The sequence below is a fragment of the Salmo trutta genome, chromosome 6 (assembly GCF_901001165.1).
Source record: "Salmo trutta chromosome 6, fSalTru1.1, whole genome shotgun sequence".
NCBI lineage: Eukaryota > Metazoa > Chordata > Actinopteri > Salmoniformes > Salmonidae > Salmo > Salmo trutta.
Genome location: NC_042962.1, coordinates 44,277,550 through 44,289,344, shown reverse-complemented (window position 1 = coordinate 44,289,344; position 11,795 = coordinate 44,277,550). Strand labels below are relative to the sequence as shown.

At 43.1% G+C, this 11,795-nt stretch overlaps 1 protein-coding gene across 1 annotated transcript; it reads right to left on the bottom strand.

The window, feature by feature from the left end:
- Positions 1-3,600: 3,600 nt before the first annotated feature.
- On the bottom strand, positions 3,601-11,572 carry LOC115195982 (NGFI-A-binding protein 1). Its single transcript, XM_029756391.1, has 7 exons — positions 11,251-11,572; positions 9,460-10,277; positions 9,068-9,201; positions 8,609-8,780; positions 7,975-8,143; positions 7,059-7,196; positions 3,601-6,845 (listed from the first exon to the last, which is right to left on the bottom strand). The coding sequence occupies exons 2-7, from the start codon at positions 10,273-10,275 to the stop codon at positions 6,769-6,771; spliced, it is 1,506 nt and encodes a 501-aa protein (XP_029612251.1). The 5' UTR covers positions 10,276-10,277; positions 11,251-11,572; the 3' UTR covers positions 3,601-6,768.
- Between the last annotated feature and the right edge of the window lie 223 nt (positions 11,573-11,795).

The following is an 11,795-nucleotide window of genomic DNA, read 5'->3' as shown; positions in this document are numbered from 1 at the left end:
CTGTTGGTACTCGTCGTTTTCCCACAGGATCTCCTTAGTATCCAGGTTGGCTCTTTACCGCAACCAGTTGTTTTACGAAAAGACAACAATGAGTCTTTCCCACGACGACGACGACAACAGGTGTCTGTAGTACAGCCAGCTAGCACTTGCGGAATCCACACAAAAAAAAGAACACAAACTTGCAGTCCCAGCCGTACAAGCTAACCGCGTCGTGGAATCCTTAGCAACAAAAAAGTTTAGTTCGGATTAAAATCGATTTCATGAAAATGTTTTAATATAAACAACAAACCGAGTGTAGACAGTACAATGTTGTTGCGCGCTCTGATGACGTATCTGATGACGTATATCCGGTACCACGCTCAGAACAGATCTTACCTTTAAGTGCAGTTTTTCCATAATCTTTTAGTTGGTAACTTGGGATTGTATCACTTGACATATCAATTATATAGTGGAAACAATCCTATAAAAAGGCTGTGTGAATGCATGTACCACTCCTAATAAATAATTACTTTGCCTTTAAAGATTTGTCTCTGGTCATGAAACTACAATACAGACTGGATGTCTAAACAAAGTCAATTCTGAATGTCAAAACATTTTTAGATTCATTCTCATCAATGACAACATTCTAGAACTGAGTTATCAGTCATCGAAGTCTGGTACCCCGGATAATCTGGTTAATGATTATATAATTGATTAAGTGGCTCTTTCCTTATAGAATGTTGACAGCTGTATAAGACACATTGTATTGCTAAGATGCTCAAACTTAACTTAATAGCTACGCTCACCGACTCAGGATAAACGTTTATCCCTCATGCTGGCCCTGACCAAACTGGTAAATTGCCCCTCACTATAGCTGCACTTCTCCACATGGCCAGACTTCTAGTGATCTTCTCCACCTTGTAGTGCACTCTGAAATAGACACCAAAGTCGACATACTGTACAAACAATTATCTTGGCTCAAAGTCGACATACTGTACAAACAATTATCTTGGGTAAGTAAAATAAAATGATTGTTTTGATATACTGCTCTGCTAACTAAAGTGTTGTCAGTGGCTAAGACAGAGAAAGGGGACATACATTCATAGATGGGCACAAAGGTCTCTGATCGTGCTGGTGAACGGTAGCTGACAGTGCCAGCTAGAGATGATGTGCAGAAGATTCCTGCAGGAATTTGTAGTCTTGCTGAGGTCTTCTCTGTTGGTAATTAGCATTTTGAATTTTTATAGTAAATTGAGGTGACTATATTGACAATACTCACCTTGTCCGAGAGAATTACATGGCCATCAAAACGTCACGCCTGGGTAAACCTACACGAAACACAGACCTTATATGAAGTAGTTCTGAAATCCCAGACTGCAAAAATGAATGGGGAAAAAACTATTGAGACCGTTAACGGGTTTTACCGCTAGATTTTATGGGTATTATGACCCGTCTACTGTGCCGGACTATTTGCTAGGTTGCGCTCTGAAGTTGTTTCCATCCGGAATATTAATAAAGGAACACTGTATCTTAACTCCTCCTCCACATTTACTGGATTGGTAGAACAGTGCAGAAGAGAAACTCCCCCGACAGTGTTTTTGTTCTTCTCGTCAAGACCAGAATGTGGGGAATCTATAAGGGTTCAGGAGTTTATTTTATGATTGGCTACGTTAGGTTATTTGTAGGCAGTTGGCGTGTAGCCTACACACACCAGCATCATTTGTTATTGAATTGTAGACTACCGGTAATTGCATTTCCCCAAGAAATTCCTGTGATGTTTTATTGACGTGTGCAGTGATAAATAGCCATACACACTCAAATAAATAACACCACTCAAATGGGTAGCCGTCTAAATAAATGCTATTAGCATATTATTTACAATGAAACAGATTACTTAGATGCCATGCCAAAGAGTGCCTATATGCATAATAATACAAGAAAATTCCGCATTACCGACTTCACTTGTTGTACTGTAAACTGTAGTCAGTTCTCTGCTGTAATGTCTGTCTGCCCATGTGGCATTAAACTAAAGTTTCAATTTTAATTGCATTTACTTGCAACTAGAAAATAAAGGTGTACATCAGCCATGTGCAAACGGTAGAATACTGAGAGCGATGTAGCCAACTTAACATGAGAAAGTGTCAGGTTTTACTGCCCTGGGCGATGACATCAAAGGGGGGTGAAGGTCACGGTCAATACTAATACCCATTATAACAATGCTTACATGAATAGTAAAATTATACTGCAGTTAAGAACAATTCAGTCGGAATTATTTGTATAGTGTTCACCGTATAACACATTTGTATAATGACCAGAATAAACAATGTAGGCCCAGTTCATTTTCCATTTGTTTGTAGAGAAAGTCAAGCTGCTTTTCACTGAAGTTAACTGAATCTGAGCATAAAATGGGTCAATCTTTCTCTAACCTTTCCCGTCTTTGATAGTACAGGCAGCTGTAAACCTACCATCCCAAAGCATTACTCCCGCCTATTGCTAAGAGAGGAGAGGAATAATGTACCTTTCTAAAAGTTTAAAAGCCATGTTTTGAAATTATTTTCTATTAACTGTAATTTTCATCTCGCTCATGAAAGCATTTTTAATTGTATTCTGACACCTTCTGGTCAACATGTATATTGCAGCTAATGAGTGAAATAGCGTAAATGCCAGCTTCTACACAGCCTATACACAAACTCAAAGCTCTCTCATAGAAACATAAAAATAAACAAAAATACACAAAAAAAAACTGTGATGGTGGTGCCAAGTAGGACGAGCACAGGTCAGCACTGACAATTGAATACATGCAGAAAATAAAAAATCTATTAGGCCATGGGATAGTTTACCCAAATTACAAAATTACATATTGGTGGTTTCCTTACCCTGTAAGCCAGGGGTTTCCAAAAATTTGGACCGCGACTCAATATTGATATTTAAAAAAAATGCAACCCCACCATGTGAAAAAAGTGATGTAATCAACAGCCAATGTTTACTTTTTTCATTTGGGCTATGACAGTCTATTAGTCAGTCTGACAGTACTTTTGACAGTATTTCCACCTGACAAATCATTCTGACAGTACTTTTGACAGTTTTTGAATCTGAAGGAAGTATGGCTTGAAGTGACTGAAATGCATCAGAACGGTATTGGGAAGTTCAGAAGATCATCAGATCATTCCCCCCCAGTCTGATTTAGTGCCTGGTCTTGTCCACTCTGTTCTAATGAGTCCTGCATGGTTTGTGGACATTGTAGAGGGAAACAGAATAGTATTTTGTAGCGTAAACGGTTCAAAAGATAGAGACACATTTGTAGGAAGAAAACAGAAACCTCTCTGTTTATTACAATCACTTCTAGCGTAACCCCGGTTCTATGAACCAAGCTCAATTTTATTTCAGAGTTTCTCCCGCGACCCTAATTTTCAAACGAGGTGACCCCACATTGGGCCACGACCCCTAGTTTGGGAAACACCGCTGAAATAAAACCAAAAGCACACCTTGTCCATTGACTGATTGCAGGGTAAGGAAACAAATGTGTCACTCTGTAATTTGGGTGAACTATCCCTTTAAACAAAGCAACCTGCTGGACTTTACACTCTGATGAAAACAGTTCAAATAAAAACAAACAAAGAATTAACTAATCAATCCTTTATTAGTTGCACTATTGGAGAAGATGAGGGGGTAATTCACTTGATGCCCACCTCTGTTCAAGCACAGTTAGTTTCATGCTTTGTTAAACGGGGGTGATGGCGCGTTCACCAGATCACACCCACGCAGTTTAGCAGCCGGGCTGAGCTCCCTCCCACTGCCTGTAGTGCCGCCGCCTACAATCACTATTGCCATGGCAACACATCAGTGACTTGCATTGGCAGGGAGGCCATCACATAGGGCTGAGACTGAGAGGATGGGAGGGAGCTACACGTGTGGGTGTTCAGTGATGAGTTGACCTGATCTCAGGAGAAAATCTCTGTGTGTGTGTGTGTGTGAGAAAGAGATGAGAGAAGCAGAGAGGGAGGAGAGAGAGCGAGGGAGTGTGTGTGTGTGAGAGAGATGGAGAGAGAGAGAGATGTGAAGTATGAAAAGGACCTGCGTCAGTGTGAGCAGAGTGAGTCATCGGGCAGTTTCAGAATGTTTTAATATGACGCTGATGCAAATGCTTTACCCCAGACAGCGGTTCATCATTCCATTCTTTTTTAAGAAGAGAAAGTGTTGTGACTGGACCACATTCAGTCTGTCTGTCAGCACTCATTATACCTATAAATACCAGTATAGGTTCTCTGCCATGGAACATTTTAGCTGTCTAGCTGTAAAAAATACATAATAACAAAAAAAATGTAAATGTTGTTATTTTATCGCAGGACATAATAATAATAGATGAATATAAACTATTTTCAAAAATCTGATAACATAGAAAATATAATGTTCCTTCTTTCTGTATCAGACATATATTATATCATGAATGAGAATAACAACCACCATAAAAAATAAAGTTTAATAATGTTGATGTGCTGTATAACAAATAAAATATATTAGTGTTTAAAAACAGGTGCATATCTACTGTGTAGGCAAGCCTAGGCTAACTCGATGACTTACGATAACAGTGACGAGAACACGAATCGATGTACTCTTAACATCTCGACTATCTATCACACTGCTGGACATGCGTTGGTCTGTGAACATTACACGACACTGATTAAACCAAACCAGTACAGAAGACAGGAGAAGCCACCTAGCACAGAACAGAACAGACAGTGGGCCCAGAAAGTATGTACTTAGTACTTAAACAGCACTTACAAAAGTATTGCATTTGTTGCAGTCTTATTGAGCTAGAGAGACTATTATTACAAAACTGTTGCGACTGCGGTGACCCTGAAAAAGACCAACAGACTCTAGAGCAAGACAGATTTACACATTGGAAACACAACATTAAACAACCATCTGAGAGCTAATTCTAACATACGAAACATCTGGAATTATACATTGGTGGTCACAGGTGAAACACTGGTAGGATCTAAGACTACTAGGCTAAGTAACATTAACATCTTATGATACCAGACACTTTCACTTGTTTTCTCTAACAACAGTTATTCGGTTTTTGCTCTACACACATAAACACTGTATAGAGATTGACACCAACACTACACTGACAAAACCCTGCTTTTGGGATTAGGCAAATATTATTGGAATACTACAGGCCGAATTGGCCCTGTCGGTCCTACACTGACGTATGTATTAAAACACTACTTTCTGGAGTGCAACAATATAACAGATTGTGACAGGGGAAGAAATCGATACAGTTACATATCGGGATATTATTTTTGACAATATATCGCAATATTATTTTGGACAATAACGCAATATCATTTTTGTGCTTGTTAGCTGTACATGCGCAAAAACTCCAGTACTTTTCCCTTCTATAGCTTGTTATCCATCTTCTTTTAAAATGGTGAGCCAACATCCTTTTGGGACTTTTATTCACATGACTGATCAAAACACCTTTTTTCATGACTCTCTCGACCCTCTGTAGCAACAACGGTGAGCAATATGTTTGGAACATTGAATCGCAATAAATTTGCAGTATCAAATCACAATACATATCGAATCGGCATCTAAGTGTCGTGATATCGTATCGTGAGGTCCCTGGCAATTCCCAGCCCTAATAACAGACCAGGGGCCCTACTCAATAAAATGGGTAACTCAATTAATGTTGTGTTGAGGTTCAAATGTGTGTTCTTACAGTACAAGATCATGTGTTTGACAGACTTATCAAGGAAACTCGATTTGATTGACATACTGTAGGCCCCATTCCATGTCTAGGCCAATCCAGGGGCAGACTTGCCATCTGTCATTTCGGGCAAATGCCAGATGGGCTGGTCAATTTTTTGCCTAGTGGGCCTGTCTAAACAGTTTTTTTTTGTGCACAATTATCATGATCTGGCTAATAATGGGGGCCTCAAGGGAGAAAGAAACGGGCCGGTATGGGGGCCTTGATGATAGAAATGGGCCGGTGTGGGGGCCTCAAAGTAAAAAAATGCCAGGGCTGATTTTTGGTCCCAGTCCGTCCCCAGGCCAACCTATCCCATAACACTGATCTGAACTCGAACTGGAGTTGTATACACAAAAAATTCTGCAGCCTCAGATTAATTTACAGTACCACTCATAAATACATACATTAGCAGGAAGCGAAACTATAATTCCTCCTCTACAGATAGCTCTCTCTTTTCACCTCTGATTAAAACAGAATCCTACTGTACTCTTTACAGTACATCAGTCACCCACCGATCGAACACGACAAGCCAAAAATAGCTTTGGGGGTAAAAAGAATAAAAAAAATTCCCCCGTTGTTCTTTTTCATATAGCCTGATCCACCATCCTGACCGCTGCGCTCTTGTTTCACTTAACTTCATTCAAATTCATGTAGCGAAACAGAATGTAAGCTCAGGAGGTCAGGATGGTGGTACAAGGCTACTTTCCCTACCCATCATTCTTAAATAACATCATGTACATCAATCAATAAATACATTAAGACCTATACAGCATGAAAGGTATCCTGTGAAAGGACATCCATGTTCAGTTTTCCCCGTGACTGAACCTATGCTCTAGTCTTGACGCTTTGGCAAAAAACCTTAGACAAAATTAAAGAAAATAAATGCTTTTTTTGAGGCAACGTTGGTTTGTTAAGGCTCTACTGTGGCTGTGCTTGCTTTAGTATCCATTGATTTGACTGAGATAGACGCTTACTGTAAAAAGTGTAACTGATGACTAAAACCGGATGGGGAAACAGACGAAGGGTGGGAGGCACTATGTGGAATCCTCTGGTTCTGATTTAATGGTCTTCCTGTCAGTGCGCTTGGCCGCTTGATGCGAGGATCCATTTTCTAAGGTAAAACACAAAGAAAATATCATCAGAATAAAACATGCAATGCGTTTTCTGATCATATACCTTTTCACTCATAATGTAGCTTGAATGTAGGCAGGTGTGTGCATGCAACAGACCATTACTAATACTCACTGTTTGTAGTGTGTATGTATGTATGTTAATACATACGTGACTCAAGAGTGAACATACATTTGCCTGAGTGGTGCTGTACCTGTTGCTGGTGCTTTGGCCTCATCTGTGTTATGGTTGTTATGGTAACGTTTGAGCTCATTGGCTAGCTGCTTCCCCAGGGGAAGCTCCCCCTCCGCCACACTCTTACTTGCCACCCGCAAATTCATTGGTCGCTCGTCTGAAAATACACATAAACACACAGACAAACATTAGGGCATGGATAAACCATTGAGATACACGCTGCCATATCACACGATCAATTCCAATGGCACTGCTGTTACAGCATCATTCAAGAAGCTGCTTAGATGAAGAAGCTGCTTAGACATTCTGTCTCTCAAAATCTTTGCTGTGGGCCCGAGTTTATATGCCACTCGGTGCCCAAAAATATTTTATAGTCTTCTTCTCATTCAACTTGAATAAGGTGCTTTTAATAGCTTATGAAGGAGAGACAGGATGAAAGAGAGAGAGAGAAAGAGAGACAGAGAGAGGAGAGAGACAAAGAGAGAGAAAAAGAGAGCGAGAGAGAGAGAGGGAGATATGAGAAAGAGAGCGAGATCGAGAAAGAAAGAGAGAGAGAGAGACGCCCCTGGGCAGCAACATGGCGGGGGAAGTAAACAGTCGTGGGAGAGTTAATGACAGGTGCAGAGAGAGGATAATTATGGGTAACATGAATATAATGAGCTGTCAGGAGTATGGGCCGTGCGAGAGAGAAAAGGATGAAGATGGGATGAGTCCCTGAGGGTTGGCTAACGGCTTAACACAGTTATGATTCCTCCTGACTTTGACATGTGTGAAGAAAAAAAAACCCAGATACAACATGATTCCCTGACTTATAAAATAAGATTTGAAGGCTGGAAACGGTGATTAACAGAGCTGTGAATTTGGAGCGTGAGGATAGCGCTCATGTACGAGCACACTCCAAAGAGAGACGCAGAAGACAGAGACAGTACCATTACCTTGGTGCTCTGTGCTTTTGTCTACCGACGTGCCGTTGGTGCCTGGGGCCTCACTGTGGCACTTCAAAGCCCCTGCGGGTATCCTCCAGTCCAGAGCGTGTAACCTCTCCTGTACCGCCGCATCATGGAGGATCTCCATCTGTCTGGCTAACAGACGGTCCAACTGCACCTGTTAAAACACAATACATTTACAGTTTGTTAGCAACTGCTCCTACTCTTGTCAAAAACATGCCTTCAGAAATGACAGTGTAAAATAAACGTGTCTCCTGTAATGTTTACTTTATCTAAAAAAGACATATAACCCCTTTTTCTCCCCAATGGAAGCCAGCCGCACCAATGTGTTGGAGGAAACACCGTTCACCTGACGACCGAGGTCAGCCTGCAGGCGCCCGGCCCGCCGCAAGGAGTCGCTAGAGCGTGATGAGTCAAGTAAAGCCCTCCCCTAACCCGGACGACGCTGGGCCAATTGTGCGCCGCCCTATGGCACTCCCGATCACGGCCTGTTGTGATACAGCCCGGGATCGAACCCAGGTCTGTAATGACGCCTCTAGCACTGTGATGCAGTGCCTTAGACGGCTGCGCCAATCGGGAGGCCCACGTTCACATTTTATAATCCACTTTTCAGGCATGTTACCTGAAGGTTTCTCCCAACTACCTCCTCTCCTTTGGACTTGGCGCAGGCTAGCTGTTCCCTCAGTATGCTCTGTCTCATGTGGATGGCCTGCAGAGCCTCCTGGATGTCAAAGAGGTTCTCCTCTGTTTTTATTCTTTTAGGAGACGGCTCATCTCTGTCGCCGCAGCGAGACCTAGTGTGGAGAAGAAAATAAATTCAGTTTGTATGCAGAGAAACATTGAAAGATATGGAAAGCTTAGTCTGAACATGATATTAATCATAACATACGATCATTTACATAACTTAAAAATATGTCGGTAAAATTTAACACATTACAGTAATTAGTTACATAGTAATAACCAGGAGGAGAAAATGTACTTAGCAAGTAATTAAGTCACCCATACTTCCCAACTTCCCTTAGCATTGTTAACTCTAACTAGCAAGGTTGCGTGAGGTGCAGTGGAGGAGAGTGGCTCTTACTTGCTGGTCCTGTAGGTGTATTTGTAGGTGACCTCTCTGGAGATCTGCCTGGCCAGACCAAACAGCTCGTCTCTACGGGTCAGTAGTACCATGTCTCTCATACACAGCTGGGCTGCTGCTTCGTTCACCGTCAGCTGAAAGACAGAAAACAGATGATAATAAGTCATGTTGTCAACTATAACTGTAGATACACAATTCTGTCAGCGAACTCTGCTACTACCGATCTACTTTTAGACAGCTTAAGCAAGCGCGCACATTTTCTTCAGGTGATTTACCTTTTGTAGTTTTCTACCCTATTTTGTGGAACTGAGGTTTGTCACTTTATATTGTATTGCCCTGCCACTGAGCAGACTAGCCTAGTACTGCAAAAGGATCCCATCTCTTATCCCTACCTCATGAAGCGTCAGTTGTTTGCCGTCCCTCCTCTTCGAGTCGAAGCGTCCGTAGATGGCGCTATACTTCCTGATCTCCTCCTCTCTCCTTGGATCATCATCACTCATATCAAAGATGTGGCTAATCATCTTGGCAAGTTTCTTATTGGTCTTCAGCTGCTCTTTGACCTCCGCGGGGTCGCTCTTGGCCAGGGCCGGGGTTATCCGGTCCACACACTCCAGGACAGACTGCAAAGCTGCAGCGTCAAGTGCCTCCAGACCCTCTCGGGGGGACGACGGAGACCCCCGGTCGGACGGAGAGAGGCTCTGTTCGCTGTCGTTGCTGTGACCTGACCAGAAGCGCCCCTCGCTGCCGCTCTGCAGTGGAGACCCTCCTGACACTCTGTCCCTGGCCACTTCCAGCTTTCCTGGATCCAGACATGTCGCAGCCATGATTTTCGGTACTTTGACATGGGTCTCGCCACGGGCGCTGTTGTTACCCCCTCGCTCCGCGCTGACTGGCGTGGGTGACCCCTCAGGTAACTTATAGACTGGTATACTACACACCGGTACAGATGTCAGGGGCTGATTAAACAACGTTGGATTGGTGACCCAGTCTCGCAGGGATTTCTGGAGCCTCCGGACGTGCAGGGGCTTGCTGGCCATGCCCACCAGAGCCATAATCTCTAGGAACTCCTCCTCCCCGGCCTCACAGAGCTGCTGCACGTCATCTCCTCCCTGCTGGATGAAGGCCTCGTAGTAGTACAGCAGGTTGGCCCTCTGGAGGATTCGGTAGAGCTGCAGCTCCCCCAGAGTTCTGGGCAACGCCGCCGCCATGCCTGGGAGAGAGAACACAAGACGGGATGGGCAAGAGGTTCTGCCTGACAAGAGAGTGTTGGTGTATGTGTGTGTGAATGCGTGTGTTTTGGGGAGTGGGGGTGTGTGTGTGTCTTTGTGTTTGTGTGTGACTGACTGGCTGACTGACTGAGAGAGGAAGAGGCACTCCCTCCACTTTGTCTGAGTTTCCTTTGTAAGTTCTGCAGTACTAGGGCTGCAGAAGGAAGAGGGGCGGTTAGCAGTTAGAGTCCTTAGTTGCTGATGGGACCACATGCCACAATCCTCCTTTGCAGCATGCGTAGGTGGCCTCTATCTCTCTCACACACACATAGGCCCCACTCGCATTAGCAAAGGGATTGTTAGCTACCCATTTCTTGCAAGTTAGAGGACTATGTCACAAATAATTAGATATTGCTGAATTACCTTTAGTTAGGTGAATAAAATCATTTGATTGTTTATCATCAATGTGAATTCAGAGACTGTTCGCAAACAACTGCACAAACACCACCTGCTAATCCACTATTCCTCAGTTCATGACAGGTCTGCACTTGCAGTCCTACAACTACTTGCTGTCAGAACCTCTGGGCAAAATGCAAAGCAACCTGATCAAACTCAACCTTCCACAGAACAGAGCAAATCAAGAGGCACACAAGACATCACAGTCACACAGGCGAATCAAGACAATACGATCATGGAATACTTGCACAAATCAATCTAGCTAAATAGAAAATAAAAGAAATTCGTTTCGAAACACACAACGTTAAAAGGTAAATGCAAAATGCAGTAACCCAGCACCAGACTAAATGTCACTTAAAACCGGTCTTGCAAGTAAATCCACATCAGGAAGATGAGGAAAAAATACCATTGTCGGCAATAATAGAACACTGCTGCAACATTGTATCAAGGCTACAACTTGTTACATTATTGTCATAGCCCAATAACATCTTCCAACTATGTATTTTAATTGCTACATACCTGGTGAACGTTGGTCCCCGTTCGTATCCTTTATCTAGTTGTTTCAATGTATCAGCTACAGTATAGCCCGAACTGCCATAAACTGTAACTGAAGAAACTGCACAAAAATCGGTAGATCCAAAAGACGCTCTCTAATTTCCTAATAAACGCGCTCTCTGGCCTAAAAAGTCCTCGCGTTCTTTGACAACGTTTGCCTTCCCTCCTTCGCCTCCTTGAATAGAAATACGATTGTGTTGAACGTCTCTAGACTAGATGAGTGTGAGCTGCCTGCTTGCTACCCTACCCCCCTCCTCCTCGGCTATTGAAATTGGGATATTCCGCGGTTGCTACAGTGCTCACTCCCACGCGCCTGCGTGACGCAAATCCTGGCGTGGGCGGACAGGGGCGTGGGAGGCTTCTGCATGGAATACCAAGCACCACATCTCAGCAGAGGCAGAGGCAGGCAGCGCCGGTCAACTGGGACCGTGTGAGTTGAGATTAGAGTAGACCCTAAAACGCCCTATAGGCTATATGACTGTACAGAAGTGAAACTGTTGACATTTCAG

Coding starts and splice junctions, on each gene's coding strand:
- LOC115195982 (XM_029756391.1), bottom strand. CDS start 10,275: ATGGCGGCGGCGTTGCCCAGAACTCTGGGGGAGCTGCAGCTCTACCGA. Junction 9,202..9,459: donor AACAACTGACGCTTCATGAG/GTAGGGATAAGA, acceptor TCTGTCTTTCAG/CTGACGGTGAACGAAGCAGC. Junction 8,144..8,608: donor TAGTTGGGAGAAACCTTCAG/GTAACATGCCTG, acceptor GTGTTTTAACAG/GTGCAGTTGGACCGTCTGTT.